Here is a 26260-nt window from a genome sequence, read left to right as displayed (position 1 = left end):
ACTGATTTCATCAAAAATATCTTCATTTGTGTTCTGTAGATGAACGAAAGTCTTACTGGTCTGGAACGGCATGAAGGTGAGGAATTAATGACAGGATTTGTATTTTTTGGAGAACTATCACTTTAAAGGGACAGTTCACCCATTTACTCGCCCTCATGTCGTCCCAACCCTGTATGAGTTTCTTCTGTTTAATGCAATAGAAGACATTTTAAAGAATGTTGTTTGACAGCACCCATCGAGCATTTTTTTCCTACTATGGAAGTCATCGACTGTTTGATTACCAATATTCTTTCAAATATCTTTGTGTTCAGAAGAAGAAAGATACTCATACAGGTTTGGAACAACATGACCGAATTTTCTTTTTCAGGTGGCCTGTCCCTTTAACTGTTGTTGTGTGTAAATATTCTTCAAAAACATAATGACATAATGGGAGGTGGGGGAAGAAATAATGTTTGAATTTCCACTTTTGGCTAAACTGTTTCTTTAACATCACCAGCCACCCGTTTGTCACCAGCACTGCATTCTTTATACAACACGATTATACCCATTCCAACAAGCACACACTGAAACAGATGCTGGACACCCATGAACGACTCGGCCTTTGTACACGACAGCTTATAATACAATATAAGGCATTTCAGTGTTGTATGTGAAAACAAGAAATAACGCTTCCCCCATAAAAAGATGAACAAATCCCCCAATAATTCTATATTTGTAAAATATATATATATGTGTGTGTATATATGCATTCACGTAAATGTACATATTTACGTAAAGGAGGGTAAATATGTAAAGGTATAAAAGCAAGGTATATGCGTGAGCGTGGAATCGATGTAGTCGAAATGAAGTCTGAGGTTGCGGGACAAGAGGACGTGACGTCCTACAGGTAGAGGCGTCACCTTTAGAGCGTTCCTCTTCATTCGGCCGCGTCCCCGGCGGACACGGAGACTAACTGCAGAGGAATTTCGGCTGTGGTCAGCTGGTCCTGTGAGCTAGAGCTGTTGACGGTAGCGTTGACGGTGGCGAGGCCCTGCATGGTGCCGGGCTGGATGTTGGTGAGGATGAGTGTGGTCCCGCCCGCCGTGATGATGCTGTCTGAGGACATGGCCCCGCCCACGCTGGCCACCACGGCTCCGCCTCCTCCCTTCTTGTTCTGATGCGTCTTTATGTGCTTGGCCAGGTGATCGCTGCGCATGAATCTCTTCGAACACTCTGAACACACAAACTTCTTCTCTCCTGATAACGGCGAAGGAACGAATGATATGGAAATGAGGAAAAAGAAGAGATAAAGGCTGTTACAAAACCTAATGAGCTCCCTAACATCAAGCCTGCTTAGAAAGCTCATTTATGCATTTATCTTAAAAATATACCATGTTTAGCCCGGCAAAGGAAGCAATCCTAAAATGCACTGTAAAGACACAGGGTACCATAAAATTCAAACATAAAGGGAAGCGGCCTCCTTGTGATTTCTGACTTATTACAAAACATCTAACAATGTTTAAAAGCTGATATGTGACAAGGTGTACAGAAAACAAGCTAAAAAACACAGGAGCAAAAACCCAGAAGTTTTTATAAGCTGTTGACCCAATAAACGAACGTTTAAGGACAGAAAAGTGGATAAAGGCACTTGAGACAGAGCGCGACAAGATTATATTACACTGAAAATTACGCCCACTGGAGGGGAACATGATCAGCGACAGGAAATATCATATATTAAACTGACATTTGGATATTTGACAACATGTTTACTGCACACGTAAACATACCGAGGCATACTGAGTGTTAGGATCCCAAAATTGACCCATTCTTCCTGTCGAAGCTTCATGTGTTATTGCCTGTATCCACTTTTGTCTCCTTAAACGCTCGTTTTTTTTTTTTGGGTCGACAGATTATATTATTATACTAAATGGACATGAATGTGTTAGTTATTTGGCCCCTGTTTTTTCTACTTGTACCTTTAGGGCTTCTTGGCCATAAGTCAATTAGGCATAGTGTTGAGCTCATTTGCATATTTGAAATAGATTTTCCCAAGAAACTTGGAAAACAAAAATGTTACTTTTCATTCATGTATACTTTGACTGTGTGAGGTTTGATTGTGATAGGAGTAAAGGAAAAAATAAGCCCTTTAGGGAGTATCGAATATTTTGGGCATATTCGATTAGTATATTGCTCATTTGCATATTCAAATTCATTTTCAAAGAAACTTCTAATACAAAATGTTTTACTTTTCATGTCGACTTTCCTTGTGTAAAGTTTTGTTGTGGTAGAAGTAAAGGAAAAAATAAGCCCATTTGGGTGTATTTTTGGCATACGATTAGTGTATAGCTCATTTGCATAGTAAAATTCATTTTCAAAGAAACTTGTAAAACAAAAAAAATTACTTTTCATGTGTACTTTCATTGTGTAAAGTTTCATTTTGATAGGAGTAAAGGAAAAAAATAGCCCCATTGGGGGTCCATTGTTGTTTGGCCTTACTGGCACACATCTCGGGATTGATGAGAATTTAACATATTTCCTCAACTAGGATTTCTTAGGACTTTTAGTATGTTGTTCTGGACACCTCATAGAAATGATCTAAGCTGAAAAAAAATTATTTTACAATTAGTCTGTCGTAAAACGCTATTTTGCCTGGACTATACAGCAGTTTTACAAAATTGCTTTTTACTTATTTTTATTCAACAGTTTACTGAAAAACATATGTCTAAATTAATTCAATTATAACTAAACGTTTCTTAATGCTGTAAATATAGGGAGTCCTTACTTAGACTACACATTGTAATAGTAAAGGTTAACAACAGAGCTCAAATATGCCTCAATTCAGTTATTTTTAGATATAATAATCAACACTCATAAGCTTCACATAAGACAGTTCTTGCATTAACTTCTAAATTTAATTACATATTTTTTATTCTCCAATTCATTGTTGAAATATAATCATTTGTACATGGCTGTCAAATCATGACAGATTTATTTAAACATACATTAAATAAACAAGACATCAATAATAGGTTAAGTAGAATATATTGAATATATAGGCTAATATATACTGCATATATTTAGGGAAAGAGTTTGTTTCTCTAGTGAACTAACACAGATGTGCACACTAAATGACTTGCCTGAGGTAAATGTGATGCTACAGGACATTGTAAGCTTTTCTGCCTTTCCACGGTTGAAACACAGACTGAGCGATTACACGACATATGATACATTTCAGTAAGTTGTAATGTATCCTCAACATAGCCTACCTTAAGAGATATTAATTCATGTTTATTCTTTAGGAAGAGATGACTGCGTTCACTTTTGCGCCGCACTGCCGTTTAAACTGACGTGCCTATACTCATCAGTCACGTCACATTAAAGAACGTCAAAATGGCATTTATCGATTGAATTTCATGATAACATGGACTGAATACTTAATGTGTTCGTGAGGGATCTCTGATTAAAGTGTGTTCCGCGCTTAAAACAAGCCGACTGTTATCTGTTAAAGACTGCATTCGAAGCGTTCGGTACACACGTGCACCGAACCGAAACCCCTATAGCGAAACGGAACGGTACGAATACGTGTACTGTTAGACCCCTAATTTACACTCCATGTTATTATTGCATCCTGTTTAATGTACAACAACACTGAGGTGCAAATACTATCTGCCACTTTTTAAAAGTATAAATAGCAAGTATAAATAACATCCAACTACTTTTTACACTTGCTGCAAAGAAAATACTGCTATTTAAACGGTGTAAATAGCAGATATCGCTAAGAAAATATGCCATTTCTCTTTATGTCAATACAATCTAGTTACTATTTACATAATGCACATAGCCAATGCCTTTAAAAAGAATTTAAAATACATTTGTAAATGTAAAAAAGCAATAATGAGCTTTGTATCAAATAATTATTTAATGTTACTACATAGTTAAAAAGACATAATATAAAGTGGGATCAATGCTTTCAATAAACTAGCCCTGACCCTAAATGTTCGAACAGTAGTGTATGTCTGTTGGCAGCTCTCAATTATAATTTATTATAAAAAATTATAAAAACCTGCTGTGCTACTCATATTGTACGTTTGTTCCAAACTGTTGTTAATATATGTGCTGACATCACTCTAGGCTGGAACATTCATTATTTATATACTTTTCTTTTTTTATACAAGAGATGTTTGAAGAAAGTTGAGGAAAAATGTGAATACTGAATGTGTTATAACACAATATTGTCTTGTATGTATGCATGCATGTGTTTGCCATACATTTTCAACTGCACTATTGCACTGTTATGCCAATATCAAACTCCAAATCAGTCACTAATGAGGCTCTATACAGGTCAGGATATTGCCTTAAGCACACCAAGCCAGGTAATGTTTTTTTTTTGAGTGTTGGCTTTAGTTGGATGCCATCAGGGTTTTTTGGGCCAATTCAAAGTCTAGAATCGCCATTGGCCGGTCAGTGAGAGAGAAAACTCTGACTGGCTGCAGAAATAGAGAGTTGTCTTATTTACACAAAGGTGTAGATCGTGCATGCTAGCTGACACTCGGCTGTAGTTCTCGGTGTGTTCAAGTGCAGCTTTTTCCCCCTGAAGCGAGGCGACAACACAGTCCGCTTTCATCAGCGCAAGTTCTGTGGCGTCGGTTTGGAGTGTCTTTACCATAAGACATTAGCCTCCTATGTAAGCAAGGCAGCTCACTAGGTTTTAGAACTGAGGTAACCACATTGGTGTGTGTGTGTTTTTGTGACATATGAGGACACAAATGTGTATAATGACATGGGTATGACACAGGTATTACAAGGAGAGGGTCAAATATGAGGACATTGTCCATGTCCCTACTTTTCAAAATGCTTATAAATCATATAGGACGAGTATTTTTTTTAGAAAAAAAATGCAGAATGTTTTCTGTGATGGGTAGGTTTAGGTTTAGGGGTAGTGGCAGTGGCAGTGTATGTGTGTGTGCAGGTTTAGGGGCAGGGGCAGTGTAAGGGGATTAAAAAAAAAAAACTGTATAGTTTGTACGGTATAAAAACCATTGCGTCTATGGAATGTAACCACATTTCACAAAAACAACCGTGTGTGTGTGTGTGTGCGTGAGAGAGAGAAAGAGTACCAGTGTGCGTTCTCCTGTGTCGCTGTAATTCATCACTGCGCGTGAACCTCTTCCCACAAAACATCCAGGTGCAGACAAAGGGTCTCTCTCCCGAGTGCCAGCGCAGGTGAGCTCGCAAGTGAGACGTCTTCCCGTATACCTTCCCGCAGCCAGCTATATGGCACACATGCTGTTTCTTCTTGCCCATGTTAGATCCCCTACAACATATAATTAGAAATGTACAGTCAGAATGGAAATACATTACACACATCGAGTAATGAAGACATGTCGTCAAACACACACCGTAGGGTGTCTGTATTACACATGAATATAAATTTCACTGCGTCTCAAAACAAAACGAGCTGCTAAAGGAAGCAGTGTGATCTCACCTCCCACCTCCCTCTTTGCAGTTGGGGCAGGTGCATGCGACCCTGCGCAGACGTTTGCCCTCCTGGCTCAATCCCTCCATCTCCTCCTCCACTAAACGAACACGAAGGTGAGAGAGGTCATTGGCATTCAGCGTAGAGCTACTGTCCAGAGGCCACTCCTCCGAATCAGGCTCCTCCTTAATCTGAATATCTATAGAGTATAGTATGATCAGCGTTACACTAACAGCACTGCATAATTACCACTAAACACATCTTCCTTCTGTAATGTCACTCTAAATGATTTCATCTTGTTTACACACTACGGGATCACAGAATCCAGAATGTACAGTATGACATGGACGTGGCAAAACATTTGAAGGAAAAATCAAAAGTAGGGGTTTACAATTAATCAAACGGCATTATGAACAAGTATGAATATAAAACCACGGCTATACACACATGCTTGTTCTGCGCGTGTGAAGAGCGCCACAGTTTGGTCTACTACACACTAGTGTTGTCTAAAGTACCGACCGCGATACCAAATCGGTACTGAAATGTTAAAAATGTGACGCTTCGAGCGCTGTTGGTCTGTAATTGTAAACACCTCTGACTGGTCATTGTGCTCACACGCTCATCGGATGTGCCTGTGATTGGCTACAATGATCAATGCATGGCAGCAGTTTGAAACAACACAGAAGTGTTTGAAAAGTGTTTTGAAAGCAGGAGCGGCTCCGTTTGAAAGCACAAGCAGGCGTCGACCAGCGGACCGGTAGGCTAATAGACACCTACATTCAAACGCTCTGTGCGTATCTGTGCATGCGCTCCGTGAAAAGCGTCATTGATGTATTTTTACAACATGTTTGTGAAGCGCTGATCAAAGTAGCCAATCATAGACCTATTTGATGAGCGTGTGAGCACAATGGCCAGTCAGAGGTGTTTACGATTCCGCTTAACAGCGCTCAAAGCATCATATTTTTAATATTTCAGTACCGATTTGGTATCGCGGTCGGTACTTTTGACAACACTACTACATACATACAGAAGAACGCATGACACTTGAGGTGTTTTCAGCACCTAAGTTATCACTATACGAGGACAATCTATTAGAGCTGCACGATTCTGGATAATTTGAGAATCACTTTGTTTTTTCTTTCAAAAGGAGATCATCCTTTCTACCCCGTTTCTGAAAAACTAGTCCTAAAAAAACATGGAAGTGACTAGAGGTTCTGGCAAAATATCAGTTGCTGCAGTCTATTTAAAAATGTTTGATTACATGATTCAATGACTCACTCATAAATACTGGTTTCATCACTGAATGAATCAGCATTTTTCAACAAATCTCAAGTGAATGATTCAATGACAAATACATTTTTAACGGTCACTTGTCGCCAACTAGTGGCGTAAACATGTAATGATACAATCCTTTTTTGAAGCGCCATGCTACTTTCAAAAGGTGATATGCTCTATTTTGATTGCTTTCGTTGACATCAGTGTTTATATCAGAGCTATAAATTTTATACCAGTTCTTCTGGGATCATTTGAATTTACATAACAGCTCACTCTGGTTCACCAGCAGCGCAAACAGATTTGAATGCTTTGTCAAAGGTTTAATTTTGTTACAAAACCATTTTGTTTAAGGTTGAGAAGATTCCCCCTTCTATATGTAAAGCGCTTTGGGTGCCTAGAAAAGCGCTATATAAATGTAATGAATTATTATTATTATTATTATTATTAATCAAAACAGGCAAACTGTTATTTAGGAATGAGCTCACATGAGTGTTTGAATCGAGATCACGATCTTTTAACGATTAATCGTGCAGCTCTATATGAATTCCACAAGCATTTTACCATTTAATGTGATAAAGCTATGTTCAGACACACACAGAAACTCACTACGCCCTGCCAAAATAAAAGTTTGATTTAGCCTAAAGAAATCATGACAGAAAATTCATTTTTAATTATCATTTTAAAAGATTAATAAAACTGTTGTATGCATTTAATTGATTATTTAAAACATGCAGAATAAAAAAAAAATGTACCACTCAAATAGGATAATTAAACCATTAAAACAAAATTCAGCATTTAGAAAAGAATAAGAGAGATTTCACAGGGCCCTGCATCTATCTACCGTGTTTTACCCCTAAATCAGGGGTGTCCAATCCTGCTCCTGGAGGGCCACTGTCCTGCAAAGTTTAGCTCCAACCCCAATTCAACACACCTGTCCCAGCTAATCAAGGTCTTATTAAGAATATTAGAAACTTCCTGACTAGGTGTTTGAGGCAAGCTGGAGCTAAACCCTGCAGGAACAGTGGCCCTCCAGGAATGACTTTGGACACCCCTGCCCTAAATCACTGGTTCACAATCATGTCCTGGAGGAACCCTAGCACAACACCTTTTTTAAAGGCTCCCTAATCAAACACACCTGATTCAACTCATCAGCTCGGTAGTTAAGACGCCAAGATCTCAAATGAGTGTGTCAGAAAAGGGAGACATAAAAAATGAGCAGCGTTGAGAGTACTCCAGGACCAGGATTGGGAACCCATGCCGTAAGGAAAAGGCATTTTCACCCCCCTTCCTGAAGCACCAGCTGCTGTACCTCCAGTGCTGTCTGTGTCCTCGGACTGCTGGAACTGGCCCACAGTGTTGACCGTCACCGACTGCAAGTTTGGCATCTGTCCTGAGGTCAGGCTGACTTGTGTACCGCCCTGACCCAGAGACAGCGTTTGCACCGGGGCAAGAGTAATCTGCTGAGATGGAGCAGTCTGGAGCTGAAGGTTCTGGAGATTCTGAACTCCTTGGACCTGCGGGGACAGAAGAATTGGTAAAGGTTAAAGGTAACATCATTATTAACTCACTCGTGTTGTTCCAAACTGAGGATGCTAACAATTAAATTGACAATCAATTAATTGTGGATAATAAATAACCAATCCAAGCGTGCTCAAGCCCTAAAACAGTGTGCGATTGGTCTCTACACATCATCCTTGTGCCAAGTTCAGATTGCATGATTTTCAAACTCGTCGGATCACTGCATGACTATCTGCGGTAGCATTCATTTGCTGCCGTGTTCACATTCATTTGCTGCCGTGACCGATGGATTCGGTGACAGGGTTTCATATTGTATGCCTGTACAAGAGGAAGAATCACCGACAACTCTGTCCAGTGCGCAAACTACGTTTCACAACCAAACACACACAAGAAGATCACACGAATTGCGTCAGACTGGAGTTGTTATTAAAAATATATACTGCAAGAAAGCGTGCGAACCAAATTGTCTGTGCTCTGATTTGCAGCGAAAAGAAAAAAATGATGGCAAAAAAAAGAAGGACATAGTTGGGGAGATGCGGGGAGCAAGGATTGTGTTCTTTAAAGAGAGTTGGAGGTAAATAAATTTTGCAATGTGCTGCTGGATAAGCAAATATTTGTGCTTTGTTTCTGTTTGATATAATTATAAATGCATCTATTATTAAAATACTGATATTCTGGTCTTTAAGTCCTACCCGAACTTACCGCTGCCCTATATCTCGCTCTCTCATTGGCTGTAGGTCATCGCAGATGTCATTTCGGTCAGAACTCATTTCACACAGCAGGATTTTGAATCGATCATCTGCAATTTTCTCAGATCGCGTCTTTGATAATTCACAGTTTGATTGTCACTCGTGTGAACGTGCAGCGATATGCCTATGATGTCAAGCATTTGTCTGCGATCTTCCCCTCGGGGAGTCAAAATCTGGGCTAAAATCAGCCTGTGTGAACTCAGCATTACTGATACCGATTCCTTACACCCACATCACCCAAAATCCATTGACAAGGTCCTGGAAGTCCTTCAGCTTTAGCCAAGCAGCATGTCAATGTCACTCTGTGATCTACGCATTGTGTTGTGTTCGTGCTTGTTTGAGTCAACCGACTCTACATAAAGATGTGACCTACCATGGTTTACTAATTTTTCGAAGTTAAAGGGATACTTCACCACTTTTTCATATTAAACTATGTTATTCCCTTAACTAAAATGAGTTGATACATACCTCTCTCGTCTTAGAGCGTTCACTTAATCGCATCCCTCACAAAATCCTCCCTCTTGTGAGGGAGGATTCTTCAGCCGCGACTTTTTACTGCGCCGAGTCGATGTACTCTCAGAAGTGCTATTCCGCCATACATTATAGTTCTCCTTTTTAATCCGCTTATAAAAGCGCCATGTTTTATCTTATGTCACCATACTTGGTCGTTCAACTATTCGTGTAAGTGTAACTGTAAGGGAAACCGTGGAGGTGTTTGGTGGCTTCTAACTGGATCTCTGTTTGGTACCATAGTGAATGAACTGGGCTTAGTGGGCTAAGCTAAATGCTATCAGATTTTCACGCACAGAGAGAGGTATGTATTAACTTGTTTTAGTTAAGGGAATAACATAGTTGACGAGCCTGTTATGTGTACATTCATTTTACAGATCACATTTCCATGTGTTATTTTTCATGTTATGAAAATAGATTAAATTTAGCAAGTCAATAAAAAAAAAAAAATTGTAAACGAGCCATCTGCATTTAGTCACATTTTAAGTTTCCAAAGTAACCGATCTCAAAATTACATATTTGAAAACATACCTGAAAGGTCTGCCACTGTATCTGTCCTGACGGTGAGACGGTTTGGGCCTGGATGAGGAATGTTCCTGGGTTGATGAGCTGGATGTTTTGCAGAGATTGCTGGGCCTGTCCAGACACCTGCCCATCACCGGTCTGCAAGGGCAACTGCTGCAACTGGATGACTTGTTGTCCTCCTGAAACCTGCACCGTGCCCTGACTGAGGTAGCCGGATCCGTCTCCCTGCTCTCCCGCCACAGGCTGCGTCAACACGCCCGTGCCGTCTATCGTGCTGGCCTGCTGCGAGGACGAGGATGCTGAAGATGTGGTAGGCACAAACATGTCTGCATTAGAGTTGAGTGTCTGCTGCTGTTCCCCTGCTTTCTCCGAGCCGTCAGAGTTCTCCATGCTCTGATTGGTCATGATCAGCTGTCCGTCAGCCGTGACGCCGGTGGCTATTGCCTGGGCCCCTGAGAGCCCAAGAGAGTCCAGATCCACGCTGTTTATGGGCACAAAGGTAATGTTACCAGGCAAGCCCAGAGGCACGTTAGTGACCACCTGACCCTGACTGCTGAAGGCGGAGCTTCCTAGAGACACCTGTGGGATTTGGTGTACTTGGCCAGACTGGGTCATGAGGTGTTGACTGTTGCGGATAACATCGGCTGCCGTCGTCCCAGTGACACTGATGGTCTGTGTGCCGTCTGGGAGGATTTGGATCTGCCCTGTGGCGTCCTGCGCCATTGATGCCCCCTCGACGGTGGAGAAACCCAGCTGCCCGTCGGCCGTCTGCACCTGAGGGATGACTTGGTATTGGATGTTAGGCACTGCGCCACCAGAAGTGTCAGTCCCTGACGTGAGTAAGATGGACTGACTCTGGAGACCCTGGAGGCTCTGGAGAGGAAGAACATACTGTCCGTTGGACGTGACGATTCCCGTGCCGGGGAGATGCAGGACACCCGAATCGTCCTTTACCGCCTCCCACCTTTCAGACGACCCTGTTAACTGCACTGAGAGGTCTGCGTTCTAGGGAGGAAATCAAAATGGTTTCACACAGGGAAAAAGAAAATATTCAAAGTGATGCCACAACAGTTCATGCACACAGTAAAATCTCCTGCTGTTACTATGGTGACTGATGCAAAACATGGGCAAACCCATCCTGAGTAAGACAATAATTATTAGAACAAAAAACTGACACAGACGAGAAGAAATTGTTTTTGTTTTTTTGCACAAAATGTATTCTTGTTGATTCATTACATTAATTTTGAACCACTGGAGTCACATGGACTATTTTAACGATGTCTTGACTTCTTTTCTGGCTCTTGAAAGTGTTCATTAAATTGCTGTCTCTATGTATGAAGGGTCAGAGATCTCTCAGATTTTCATCAGAAATATCTTCATTTGTGTTCTGAAGATGAGTGAAGGTCTTTTACGGGCTTGGAACAACTTGAGGGTGAAGAATTAATGACAATTAAAATTTTTGGGTGAACTAACCCTTTAAGTCTCTAATCAACAGAAAACAACATTTGATTGTGTTTAATATCTGCATGTGTGTACTAGCTTGAACATTTCCACTGCACTTTCACAGTATTGTATTGCTTGTGTGTTGTTCTAGTTTCACTAAGTCACCAGACATTTATTGGTCCCAATCCATTTATTTTAGTGCTGTCAAAAATATTGATATTTTGATATACATCGATACTGAAATCTACAGTACTGATAAACCAATACCAGCTCCTCTGCGACCGACACGCCGGTGCCCTCTGAACACTACGAACACGCCGGATTTTGTCCTCATGACAGTGTTGGTGTGATGGGTCTGAATTTTGCGTGGGATTGCACATAATTCTACTCATTCCCGCAGATTTCGCGCTCACATCTGAAGCGCTCGCACATACTGTAATAAAGCCGCCTCTGACATGCAGTGCAAAAACGATCTTTTCCCAGCTTATTAATGGTCAAATACATTTAGAAAATGTCTCAATGCCCATCTTGGTGAGTATTAATGTAAACACAGTCGTAAACCGTTCAGGAAGAATGAGTAACAGGAACAGTGTCTGGGATCCACGCACACGTCAGGTCTTAAAGGGACTGCAGTTAGTTAGTCAAACTACAAAGATGAAACGATCACTTCCTGCTCTTGACTGCTCTTGACTGTGCAACTTTAATGGATTCATCTGTATTTAATTTTTTACAATGAAGATTATCCAGTGTCATTTTAAACTTGATTACTTTTTTTTAATTATTATTAATTTCAGTTACTACAATTCAGTTTCTTTTACCTGAATACTTTTAGACCTACCTGAAAAAATAAAGCAGTGTATTTCATTTGTATCTTTATTCTATTGTACAACCCTTTACGCACACCTTGGCAATAGTGATAATCAAGTACTATTCAATGATATAACTTAAGTAATTAGAACTAAAACTGTTGGTAACCATATATGTAAGCATATTTGTCTATTTAACTTTGGACTGGTGGTGGTGCTTAAGATATTGGTGTTTCTGTAAAAAAAAAAAAAAAACAGTAATATAATAATAATATTATAATAATAATAATAATAATTCTGCTACTAATAACAATATACAAAAAACTCAGGATTTATGAGCTGCTGGGTTCATGAATATTAATCACGTCGACAGCGTTTGCTCGAACTGATTTGCTGAAATCAAAACAGCGGGACAGGAAACAGGGTTCGTACACCTTTTCAAAGGTCAAATTCAAGCACTTTTCAAGCACTTTCAAGGTCAATTTTAATGATTTTTCCAGCACCTAACACCGCTGTAAATTACATACCAATACATTGTCAAAATTATTATTTAGTACACTTTATCAACACATTAAAAAGATAATAATACTATAAACAGCCAAAATCGTGTTTCGTAAAGCAGCAGGATCAGATATTTAACCAAATCACAAGTTTTATTTCTTTTAAATGTATCACTGTCTAAGTAGATTTTGCTTACTATCTAACCTGCCTTTGGGGTTATTGTAAAAACAATTAGCCTAAACAAAATCACTCGACGGGTTCACTTAACTTTCAATTCATTTATTGAACATTTTAAAAATGAAAACATTCGTCTTTGAGGTAGACAGTCAATCACATGTACCTCATTGACCTTTTCTATTTTTAATTAATTTCTTTTTTGTGTGTGTATGTCTATTAAAAGTCTAGGCAATCAAGTATTTCTTCTGAAGAGATCACTTTATATGATAAAGCTTAAGCTTTTTTTTCATAATCATTGATCAATTACCATTACAATTATCTCACAAATATGCTTACAGTGCATGTTCTACAATGGGGTAATTGTGTTGCAGTAGCTTACATACAGCACAAGAAAGCTTGACTTCAAATGGTAAAAAGAAGAGAAAACAGTAATAAAATAAGAACAAATAAGCAAAAACAATAGCACAAATAAATCAGGTAGGCCTAGGTCTAACTGTATTCAGGTGAGACACTGAATTAAAAAAAATAAACAAGTTATTAAATTTAAAATAACATTGGATTTTTATTGTAAAAATTAAATACATATTAATCTGTTAAAGTTACACAAGATAATCAGTGAAGAGCAGCAGGTGATCTTTTGTCTTTTTGTAGTTTGAATAACTGCTGCCCCTTTAAGACCTGACGCGAGTGTGGAATCAAAACACTGTTCCTGTTACTCATTCTTCTGAACCGTTTACGGCTGTATTTACGTTAATACACACCCAGATGAACAGTGTAACATTTTTTGTGTGTATTTGACCATTAATTAGCTGGGAAGAGGAGCTATTTTTTTTTTATTTACTTGTATGTCAGAGGTCGGCTTTACATTTACATTTACATTTAATCATTTAGCAGACGCTTTTATCCAAAGCGACTTACAAAAAAGGGGAGAGTAATAGAAGCAACGGAACAGACAAGGCCAAAAACCTGTAAGAGCTGTAAGAAATCTCAATTAATTAGCACAATACACAACAATTATTTTTTTTTTTTTTTTTTTATAGACAGACATCTACAACAAAAACTCACGTCTGCAAAGTGCCGAACACTGGATTTTGATAGCTAAGATAGCTACAACCCATTAGGACTAAGGCTGTTGCCCCAGCTGTTGTCGTTAATGCAGATTCAGTGGCCCAATGGGTTGGTTTTGTATTCTAGCTAAACGCGCAGCAATAGCCATCTACAACAAAAACTCACGTACGCAATATACCGAACACTGGATTCTGATAGTTATGATAACTATGTAACATACCCGCCTGAAGGCACAAATCCGGATGAGAGACGTAGATATGATCCAGGAGTGTGCGCTTTTGGTCGTTGCTGTGGTGATCAGTAAGTGCTATTCTGTATTGGTCAAGTGCAAATGGAAAAGATGTGTCTTAAGATGTTTTTTAAGAATGGCTACAGACTCGGCAGCACGAATTGAGATCGGCAGGTCATTCCACCAGGTAGGAACGGTCCAGGAAAATGTCCGTGAGAGCGATTTCATGCCTCTTTGGGATGGAACCACGAGGCGCCGCTCGCTCGCAGAACGCAAGCTTCTGGAGGGTGTGCAAGTCTGAGCAAGTGAGTTTAGGTATATTGGTGCAGAGCCAGTGGTTGTTTTGTAGGCGATAACTAGTGCCTTGAATTTGATGCGAGCAGCCATTGGCAACCAGTGCAGTTTGATGAAGAGAGGCGTAACATGCGCTCTCTTCGGCTCATTAAAGACCACTCTCGCCGCTGCATTCTGGATCAGCTGCAAGGGTTTGATAGTGCATGCTGGAAGCCCAGCCAGAAGAGCATTACAATAATCCAGTCTGGAGAGAACAAGAGCTTGAACCAGGAGTTGTGCAGCCTGTTCTGATAGGAAGGGTCTAATCTTTCTAATGTTGTATAAAGCAAATCTGCAGGACCGGGCTGTTGCAGTAATGTGGTCAGTGAAGTTTACTGGTCATCAATCACAACTCCAAGGTTTCTTGCTGTCCTGGATGGAGTTATGGTCGATGAACCAAGCTGAATGGAGAAATTTTGATGAAGTGCTGGGTTGGTTGAGAAAACAAGTAATTCTGTCTTTGCAAGATTGAGTTTAAGATGATGCTCTTTCATCCAGTCAGAAATGTCTGTCAGACAGGCAGCGATACGAACACTGACTGTAGGATCATCTGGTTGAAATGAGAAGTAGAGTTGAGTGTCATCCGCATAGCAGTGATAGGAGAAGCCGTGTTTCTGAATGACAGAACCTAATGATGACATGTAGATGGAGAAGAGAAGTGGTCCAAGGACTGAGCCCTGTAACGGGCTCAGTCCTTATAACGCTTTATAACGCTTTATAAAGGCTTTATAACGGTATGTGCCCACTTCAGATATGAGCGCAAAATCTGCAGGAATTTGTAGATTCCTGTCTAATCCCGTGCGAAATTCAGACAGATCGAAAAATATATCAATATTTTTGACAGCACTAAGTTACTTGCAGGGGTGTAGCCATCTTTTCAGAAGTGAGGGGGACAGAAATGATTTATTTTTTTTGGACCAATATAATTTATCGCATCTCTTGCTTTTAATTGGGCAAGATATCAAATACACTGCTGAACAATAACCACTAATTAATATCTATAATATTATTCTCCTATTTTTTGTGCTAATTTTATAATTGGTTTATATACTAGCCTACAAACACTTGTGCATTAACACTCCATAGATTTTATGCAATGTAAATATATATATATATATATATATATATATATATATATATATATTCTAATGTAAACCATGCTGTTCTCTGTGTGAATATATAGTAAAGTGTGCTTTATTCCTGTGATCAAAGCTGAATTTATCATCATTCCTCCAGTCTTCAGAGTCACATGATCCGTCACTAATCATTCTCATATGAGGATCTGATGATCAACACACACTTATGATTAGTATCAGTTCTGCTGCTCATAGTGCTGCTTAATTTTTGTGGAAACCATCTAAACATTTGTGGTAAAATTAAAAAAGAGAGAAATTAATACTTTTGTTGATCAGACATGCATTAAATTGATCACAAGTGATATTTTTAATATTACAAAAGATGATAATATATAATGAATGCAAATAAATGCTATCCTTTGAACTTTCTATTCATTAAAGAATCCTGAAAAATAACATGTAGGCTATCATGGTTTCCACAACATTTTTAAGCAGCACATCTGTTTTCAACACAGATAATAATCATAAATGTTTCTTGATTATGAAATCCTCATATTAGAATAATTAGTGAAGGATCATGTCACACTGAAGGCTGGAGGAACGATAAATTCAGCTTTGATCACAGGAATAAATTACTATATATTCACATAGGAAAAAAGCTGTTTTAATTTGTAATAATATTTCAAAATATTACTGTTTGAACTATTTTTGATTACATAAATGCAGCCTTGGTGAGCAGAAGATACTAAACATTAAAAGCTGCATTATTCATATGATGGCCTATACTTTATTGTCATCAATAGCCTACATTGAGATGGCTTGAAAAACACACATAAAGCATATATATTGTCGCAATCGTCTGATTGTCGTCGTCACGTTTCATCATCATAACGATTGTTTTCCTTCAGCTGCAGCTCCAGCGTGACTGGATATTACGAATCCACTTTTGGACTTTCCGTGAGAGAGCGCCTCCTCATATTTAGATGCGAATAAAATGACAGGTCATGCATAGATTATTTTTTGTCTCTGAATTTAAATCTTGATGTATTCACGTTGGTTTCTCTATGTAAATACATTTGACCGTGACCTCAAGAAGCGCGCAGAAAAACCGAGATTAGAGAGAGCTGTTTTTAGCGTCCCTGTTAACTTGCCCGCCCCCGCGCAGGTAACGCCGGTTCGGATCCCGCTCGGAGCGGGTCGACTAGGATCGGTGAGACCCAGTAAAAGTGCGGGGGACGAAAATACATTTTATTAAAAGTGAGGGGGACACGTCCCCCGCGTAATCTACGCCCATGGTTACTTGTATGATCATCTGACACTATTTTTATGCACTGAGCTAATGTTTGTAGGTTTTAATTTGTGGCTACGTTCACTGCCTATTCCACAAATGAACATGCCATAACGGACATGCTAATCTTACATTATCACATTATACATATACTCTGTCACTAATGCGAATTCCTAGCTAGCAGTTAATAGCGCAAGTTAAACAAATGGGCGCTAATGTGTAGGCTACAGTAAACTACTTTAGTTAGCTTACTTGAAAGTCTATGACATAGCCTACCTTTCATGTGACTCGAAAGAGCAGACTCGCCCATATAGTGAAAAGCTGCATGTATTTTTGCAAACTTTACAGGAGGCACTTGGTGGGGTTTGTGTCCGTTTGATCCAAAATACGTTCATTGAAACGACAACATGGGGGCGGAGTCACACGGAAATAGACAGGCAGATCGCGAGCACAGCAGGTTTCATTTTAGGCTCTCCAACATTTTATTTCTACATTTAATAAACAAACTATTTATTCAGATAGGTATTTGTTGTAAAAGAAATAGTTACAATTTCAAGCATTTTTAAGCACTTTATCCAAAATTCAAGCACTTTTCAAACCTTGAAAACACAACATCAAAATTCAAGCACTTTCAAGGATTTCAAGCACCCGTACGAACCCTGAGGAAAAGATGAGCGCCAGCCAATGAGATTGCCGTTTGCAAATTAGTTCCGCCCACAACTGGAAAAATGGCATTTCTTCTGCTTGCTCTTAAAAGGTTTTTTAACAGGAAAATACAACAAAGAATATTGTTAACATGTAGCTCGTCGATTCTGTGTGGCATGTAAGACACTCGCATGTGTGTTTGTTTTTGAGAGTTGGCGAGTTGTGCTCCTTCACACTGGAGTTGAGTCAGATGAGCTGAGAAACTCTCACACGCTCAGTGTTCAGCGAGTGAAAATATCTATGCTAAACTTATTCTTAGCCTCCAATGCACACACGCGCAAGAAAAATCTAAGAATTTATTAGCCAATGGCTAATGATAGATATTATTTATTCGCCCAGAGTGAACATTTACTCGCATATGTGAGCGTTTTACTCGCATTGTAGAGGGTTGTTGTATTTATTTGTGCTATTGCAAGTCATTTGTTTATGTTCTTATTTTATTACTATTTACTTGTCTTTTTAAATTCAATGTACAACTTGAAATCAAGCTTCCTAGTGCTGTGTGTAAGATATTGCAACAAAATTACCCTCCAAAAATACATTGAGTTAACAAATGTGAGATAATTGTAAATGTAATTAATCAACGTTTATATATGAAAAAAGCTTAATCATAAAGTGATTTCTTCTGAAGAAATTGATTGCCTAGACTTTCAATAGTCAAAAAAAAGAAATATAAAAATATATATATTTGACAGTATATGTAGCGTTTTTTAGCCTTTAGTATCGAATATCGATACTTTTCCAGATATCGTATCAAAGTTAGAAATTCCAGTATCGTGACAACACTAATACATTTAGTCTCCCTGATGCACACAATTGACATCGGCAGGCTTAAAAGTTACGTTTGAATTTCAGATAAATCCGTCCAAATTAGGGATGTAACGATTCAGTCGGAGCCGGTTGAAAATCGATACAAAAGTGTGTCGATTCAAGTCGTTTGAGATGTTAAACAGAACGCGATACACGTTTTAAACAGCAGGGACGCTGAAACTATACTGTCACCTCGGCCCACTTTACAGGCACACAAGTTGTAGCTAGCGTTGCGGACTGTGCGTGCAAACTGGCGCGAAGAAGAGTGAAATCAGTGAGTTGTTGTTCATTTATATGAAAGTTGGTCAAAGTGAAGCATGGCGACGGCAGGCACGTTGTTGGTGTGGCGGCATTTTGACTTTCCGAAGATAAATAATCTCCACAGTGAGAGGCTCCAGTCACCTCCGTCTGCATGTAAAAGACAGAGGTGGAAAGTAACAAATTACTAGGGGTGTAAGAAAATATCGATACACGTGAATAAGTAGGTGCATCACTAGTGTTTACATTAGCAAACCCAGCTCTCAAGACGATAGCATTATTCCTCTCCTGCAGTATACAGAGCTGAAGTGTGGACTCATGTTGGCTTCAGCTAAAAAGAAGCCACTAAGGAAATCGACAAGAATCATTTTGTTTGCAAAATAGGCCAAGTTATAATCTAATACTCGGGAAACACATTGAAACAGAGAGCTCGCTTAACATCCTGATGTCACCCGCGCTGCTGAGAAGTGTTTTAATAGAATGTCCTGCACGTTTTCCTCTCAGTAACAAAATAAACACATGCCAAAACTGACAGCGGTGGCAGGAGAACGAAAGATGTGGATATGGATGCACCAGCTCTGCAGTTCAGTTCTTGAAATAGCACTTTATACAATAGACTGCTTTATAGAAAACAGCTTTAGGGTCCGATCACACAGAACGCGTTTTTCAGGTTCGAATGCCGCATGAATTCAGGCGCTTTAATGTTTCTAGGCAACCCCCGAATCACCTGTACTGTCAGTCAAATCAATGTAACGGTCAACACAACGGAAGGCCCGCCGCTTCATTCATTCGATTGGACAACAGAACATAAGCGTGATGATGTTGCACGCTTTTCTGCTCGGTTGACTTTTTTTCAACTTCATGCGCTCGCAGCGCTCCTTCAAAAACGAGAGGCGCAGCAAGCGGTTTAAACGCGAGGCGCCCAGGGCGCATAAGCAGCGTGCATAACGCTCTCTGCCAACTCTGGCGTCTTTTGCTGCAAAAACGCGTTCTGTGTGATCGGGGCTACTGTGTTAAATATAAAACAAACAGTCATTCAGTCATGAAATGGACTGCACTTTCTGTTGTTAAATAGCCACTGCTATACTGTGAACCTTTAAAACATTTACACAAAGAATCCTGCAGTAACTTTACATTTCCCTTAACTTAGATTGCACATTGCATATGATTAGTGATATAAATTATAGGCTGTATTAATTAAATAAAATACTTTGTCTTGTGTTTTAGGCTTATGGTTGTGTTCTTTATTCTTTTAAATTATTAAAAACAAAAACACACAAAAAAGAAATATCGCAATATATTGCCTCTCTTACAATATCGCAATATATTGCAATATATCGTATCGTAACCCCTGTATCGTGATACGTATTGTATCGCCAGAGTCTTGGCAATACACAGCCCTACAAATTACATTTACTCACGCTACTGTAATTGAGAAGTTTTTCTGTGTACTTCTATATTTTTAAGTTGTTTTAAATTATTTTACTTTTACTTAAGTACATTTTGATTGAAGTATTGTTCTTCGCTACATTTTAAACCACATCCGTTACCGAGTAAAAATAAATAATTAATGCAAAAGGGAGAGAAAAAACCGCGATCCAGAAACAACTATATTTAATAGAGGGTGCGGGGTGCGTGAGAAAACAAGCGTGCAAATATTTATATTTATTAAATAATTATGCCATATTTATCTGAATAGGTTGTTTTTCTAACCCTTGCAAGTGTAATGATACACTTTATAACATTGTGAAACCTCATCACTGTTGTATTAAAGGGATAGTTCATTTTAAAATGAAAACTCTGGCATCCTTTACTCACTGAAGTTGTTTTAAACCTGTATGAATTTCTTTCTTCAGCTGAACACAAGGGAAGATATTTAGAAGAATGTCAGTAACCAAACAGTTAATAGGAGCCATTGACCTCCATAGTAGGAAAAAAAAATACTATGGACGTCAATGGCTCCTATTAACTGTTTGGTTACTGACATTCTTCTAAATATCTTCCCTTGTGTTCAGCTGAAGAAAGAAATTCATACAGGTTTAAAACAACTTCAGTGAGTAAAGGATGCCAGAGTTTATTTTAAAGTGAACTATCCCTTTAAAACTTGACCTAGTCTTTCCTCTTTACTGCTCTTCCTCAGTGCAGGATGAGGGTGAAGAAGCTAAAACAAACCTCCTCCCAAGAAAACACCATTGAAAGATCTCCTTGAAGGGACTTTTTGAGGATTTGTTTTTAATTTCAGTTGAGTTATTATTTGACAGATTACATTTTTTTTACAAAGAAATATGCTGAATATTGTCTAAGAAATAAAAGGACACTATCATTTGATTTCTTAAATCTCATTTTGTTAAAAAAAAAAAATTGGGGAGAAAATCGTATTGTGAAATTAGTATCGGGATTTGTATCGCATCGGGAGTTGAGTGAATCGTTAAATCCCTAGTCAAAATATACGTTTTTCTAGAGGATATGTTTTGTCACTAGGATTTTACTCACCAAGCCAGCATTTATTTAATTAAAAATACAGTAAAAACATTAACACTGTGAAATATTGCAATTTTTTTTTTTTTAACTTTTCAAAAAACATTCAATAGTAAAGCTTAATTTTCAGCATCATACCTAGTGTCACATCATACATAGTGTCACGATCCTTCAGAAATTATCCTAATTTGACTCTATTCTATTATGAGACTAATTATTTTTCAAAATCTATATTTGAAAGAAAAAAAGAGTATTTGGTGTGATTTACCTGATACATAGTACCAGTCAAATATATATTTATATACATATATATATTTTTTTTTACTTACCGTATTTTCCGGACTATAAGTCGCTCCGGAGTATAAGTCGCATCAGTCAAAAAATGCGTCATGATGCGGAAAAAAACATATATAAGTCGCACTGGACTATAAGTCGCATTAGGGCAGAGCTGGAGCCGCGCGCATGCGAGCACCTGCCCGCTTCACTGCATAACCCGAGCAGAAGAAAGAAAGTTTGAAGTGAGTGAGAAACTTGTAAGGGACTGGCGAAAAGCAGAGGTTACTTTAACTGTGATGAAGAAGAAAAAGAAATCTACTTGCGGACTGTAAGCAAGATGGCCAGAGCTGAAGGAACGAGTCCACAGATGCTTGAACTCTCTGCCGGGAGAGGCTCAGCTGCGCGAGACGAACGCTGTGAGACTCGTTCTCCGCTGCATGTTTTACTCATGCTGTTTGTGTTTTGCAGAATAACATTTTCATTATGGGGGCATTTTGTTCGTGTTCAGTCTTTCTAAGTTGTTGTCTATAAGTAAATATTAGGCTACAGAAGCAGCATAGAGCGCATTCTCGCGGCTATATGTTTATTCTTATCAGTCAGTATGGATTAAATTTGATATATAAGTCGCACCTGACTATAAGTCGCAGGACCAGCCAAACTATGAAAAAAAGTGCGACTTATAGTCCGGAAAATACGGTAGTACTGTTTGTTTGTTTTTTGATCAAATGAATGCAGCCTTAGAGTCCAAGAGATCCTTTGACATTAAAAATACTAACGTTTCCAAACTTTTGACCGGTACTGTATGTGTGTGTATGTATGTATGTATGTGTATGTATAATATATATATATATATATATATATATATATATATATATATATATATATATATATATATATATATATATATATATATATATATCCCTCCATGTCGTGACAGCTGGATGACTGACAGATTACAATATTACAATTGACTGAAAAGACTTTACATCGTTTATCCCTCACACAGGTTTGCTTTCAGGGAAAATTAAACATGAAACTGTCCATTATTTTATTTTTTTATCCATGGTGATCTGATATCAACTAATAAGCAGTAAAACACAAACCATTATTGGTCAGTTACAGAATGGCTTCCTGCCTATGTGGACAGTTCCTGGTAAGAATGAGATGCACTGTGAACCATACTATACACTTATGTGGACTAAACTAAGAGCAAGCTCAACTAGATCAGTGCCTCTCTATATCATGCGCATTAAGTTTAGGGAGTAAACACGCACTCGGTCAAAGTAAACAAGCCCTAGCTCACACTCACACCGGGGCAAGGTACTATAAAGGTGATCTCTGTAGTTGCAGACTTACCAGTCCAGCAGCTCCATTACTCGAGTTCGCCCCGTTCTCTGCTCCGGGGGCGGGCGAACCGAGGCCGGTGCAAGTGGCGGCGAGTAGGGCGAGCGGTGAGGGCTGTCCGTCCTGACGATGGGCGGGTTTAATACATGTAAGGGGGTGGCCACACAGGAAGTACCAGTGTTTTAACAGAACAAAGTGAAAACTTCAACAAAGCACATGCATTAGAGAATAAGAGAGGAGCGGATTTGATGTGATTTACCTGATCCGCGCCGCCGCCGTCCTGAGCGCTGCTGCTGTCCGCCATGACTCCCGCTTTCACTGGCCCTTCAGGCGCTTAAACGCACAACAATACAAAACAGCCATTAGAACCAGTCTACAATGCGCGCTTTCTGCACATACGGCTTCATCGCGTGTTATACAAGCGTTGTGTCGTTTTATGGATCATTTGAGCACTGTATTTATTTCCTTCGCGGTTCTTAAACTCTCTTAGATTCAGCCGCCTGCTAACATTAGCCTAGCTTAGCATAAACATAGCCTGCACAAAGATTCACCGCGAGCATTCTCACGCTCTTCAAATCCTACGTACCGGTCATTACGTGAGTTCTTTGAAGAAGACTGATGTCTGCGCTTTATTACACTCCGAGCATGGTTATTTTAATCGGTGCCTGCGCTCGCTTTAGTCCAGTTTGTTTTTTTCCTAATTTGATTGACGGCGGGGCTTCCACTTCGCCAACTGCGTCACCGACAGGAAGTCCCGCCCTTCGTCTCTCATCTCATTGGAGGTCAGGTTGGAGAACTCTCGTTTTGATTGGATAAACGGGATGTCTGTCATTTTGACCGGATTGCTTCCTATGTTTCGTTGTCCTGCAACTCAACTTTAGTCCGTGAATAGGAACAGTTTCTGTCATTATGGGGAACAACAGGGGTTGTTTTGTTATTGTGTTTTTTATTTTATTTAGCTTTATTCTCAATTTTTTTTCCTTCACATATTTTGCAAGAATACCAAGTTTTTGCTCGCCAGTTTCTATTCAAACAAACAGGGAAACCGATGATACGTCATTTTTTCAAAGTCTTATAATCAGCAATTAAGAGGTTTGTGGTTTAATGTAAGAGGCCACTTGAGCTCTGTCAAGTGTTTCTCCAGTAACAGGAGAATGATTAATGATAATCAGTAATTTCTGCAGCTCAGCCTAAATGCAGAAGAAAGCAGCATCTTTCATCAAGATGTCATGATGGAATAAATAACCTATCATATTCCATATCCCAAAGAGGGAAAAAAATACTAAAAAGAAATCATAGATGTACAGTAATAACGAAGAAATCACATCAAATATTTTAACCATGAAAGATAGGGCTTCTAGTGCACCATGGAAGGAACAGTGGTGAACCGGCGATGGTCATGGGCGGCCAAGGCTCATTGATGCACATGGAGAGCGAAGGCTGGCCCGTGTGGTCCGATCAAACAGACGAGCTACTGAAGCTCAAATTGCTCCAGAAGTTAATGCTGGTTCTGATAGAAAGGTGTCAGAATACACAGAGCATCGCAGTTTGTTGCGTACAGGGCGGCACAGCCGCAGATCAGTCAGGGTGCCCATGTGGTTGTGAATGTGTATAAGTGAATGAGGGACGATTACACTGGCAAACATTTTAAAATGCGCCTTCAGCACAACAGGGACCAAAAGTAATCAAGGGCCAGTGCTCTAAAGAAACCGTAGAAGTGAACAATTTGGCATCTAAACATTTGACCAATAATAACAATGTTTTGTGGACAGCTTGAAAATAGCTTACTTAGTCTGGGAAAAAAACACTTAACTTAAACATAGTTCTGTTAAAGTAAACCTTGCCTAGAGCTGATGAAAGCTTTAAAAAGCTGTCATGTTAATGTCAATCACCCACACCTTTCTTGTATATCATTACATAGGCTAATCATAATTTAAAAGTGTAGTATGCAAACTGATTGATGTTAAATGTACCACCCACACATCAGAGATGACCATGGTCATGCATTTTATTTATTTAATGCAGTGAATACAATATATATAGAAGATTGATATGTCACAGTGTGACCTCTCAGCTGAAAAATAGGTTAACTTGCAGTTTTGCTGTAAAATGGAATACAATGTATAGTTTAGCATTTGGGATTCATTTCATGTTGAAATCAAATTCATTTTTATTTATTTTTTAATAGACGCAACTGAGTGTAATGTCATAAAATCTGTTTTTTGTACAAAATTTGTGTACTCAAAGCATAACCACAGCATAATTTTGCCAAGACAATTCCGTGGCAGTTTGTGACTATTTTATGTTTTGGGGAATTGGTGGCTAACTTCATGAATTTGTACAATCCCATTTGTAAGTTTTGAATGATCGTGGTGGTTATGTATAGGATGGACCTTCATGCTTACTTTCTAATAAACTTACATCTTTGTACAATTAAAACATTTATACAAAAAGCACCACCTCATAATAATATAGTTACATTTTTCTGTGAAATTTTATTGCAATCCAGTTAACTTCCATGTTAATCACAGCTCTGAATGCCTACACAATACTGAATCAAATACTAACTTAAAGGGGTACTTCAGCGCTGGGAAGATGAATCTGTATTTAAACTGGGTCATTAACGCCGCATTCACACGGGGCGTAGGCGTTAACGCTTCCCATTTACTTTGAATGGGTGACATCATCCGTTGCCGAACTGAATTGTGGGTTCCGTCGCGGCGCTTCACTCGCGTTGCAAGCGGCAGAAGTTGAAGAATTCTCAACTTTTCAAGCGCCAGCGCAGGCGTCATCCAATCAGATCGCCGTATGCAAATATCCTACAGCAGACGCTAGCCAATTGCGTTCATTACTGCTCCATGAACCATCCAGACCATAGACCGTTAAAAATCCAGACGCAGCTCCTGGACCACTACGTGATATTCTTCCCGCTGTCGGCGCTTTTTCAGGATTTAATGTACTTAACAGCTTCGTGCACCTGTGCAGTGCGCTGACAACAACTACACGGGCAATCGCACTCGCACATACAACCAAAAAAGGCGCTTTTTTGTGTTGTGTTTTGGTCCAAGCAGCAAGTTAATGTGATTGGCTGTTGTCACTATGACGATCGCGTCAGCACCCAGCTTCAGTCACGCCCTCCGTCAAGCGTTAACGCCTACGCCCCGTGTGAATGCGGCGTAATGTTGTAGACAGAAAATGTATTTTTGTCTCATGGGGATGAAAGACTACAATTCCCAGAATGCTTCGCTGCCCTGTGAGGCCACCATAGACAAAAAGAAATGGACTGAGCGATCCCAATGACGTCAACGGCGAAATAATGAAGTCAACCTAGGGGCACTCACTTCCTGATGGCTGAGCGAACTGCGCCGGCTCAGACTGAGCTTGAGGACGTAGATGTGACGTGAGCCTCCTGTCTGACAGCTGTAGGTCTTCTAGT

The 26260-nt window shown here is 39.3% G+C and overlaps 1 protein-coding gene across 2 annotated transcripts; it reads right to left on the bottom strand.

Moving 5' to 3' along the window:
• On the bottom strand, window positions 1-23580 carry sp3a (sp3a transcription factor). 2 transcript variants are annotated; one of them, XM_067443160.1, is made up of 8 exons: window positions 23411-23580; window positions 23084-23157; window positions 22837-22947; window positions 10039-11037; window positions 8040-8244; window positions 5465-5654; window positions 5097-5293; window positions 1-1236 (listed from the first exon to the last, which is right to left on the bottom strand). In XM_067443160.1, the coding sequence occupies exons 1-8, from the start codon at window positions 23415-23417 to the stop codon at window positions 917-919; spliced, it is 2103 nt and encodes a 700-aa protein (XP_067299261.1). In that variant the 5' UTR covers window positions 23418-23580; the 3' UTR covers window positions 1-916. The 2 variants fall into 2 exon arrangements, with proteins under 2 accessions (XP_067299261.1, XP_067299262.1); XM_067443161.1 differs by having other exon boundaries at window positions 5465-5555.
• Window positions 23581-26260: the final 2680 nt, after the last annotated feature.

This window comes from Pseudorasbora parva, chromosome 5, assembly GCF_024679245.1.
Source record: "Pseudorasbora parva isolate DD20220531a chromosome 5, ASM2467924v1, whole genome shotgun sequence".
NCBI lineage: Eukaryota > Metazoa > Chordata > Actinopteri > Cypriniformes > Gobionidae > Pseudorasbora > Pseudorasbora parva.
The sequence above is the reverse complement of the archived record's forward strand: the minus strand, read 5'-3'. Positions and strand labels throughout refer to the sequence as shown.

Coding starts and splice junctions, on each gene's coding strand:
- sp3a (XM_067443160.1), bottom strand. Junction 5,655..8,039: donor GGACACAGACAGCACTGGAG/GTACAGCAGCTG, acceptor TATACTCTATAG/ATATTCAGATTAAGGAGGAG. Junction 1,237..5,096: donor ACACAGGAGAACGCACACTG/GTACTCTTTCTC, acceptor CGCCGTTATCAG/GAGAGAAGAAGTTTGTGTGT.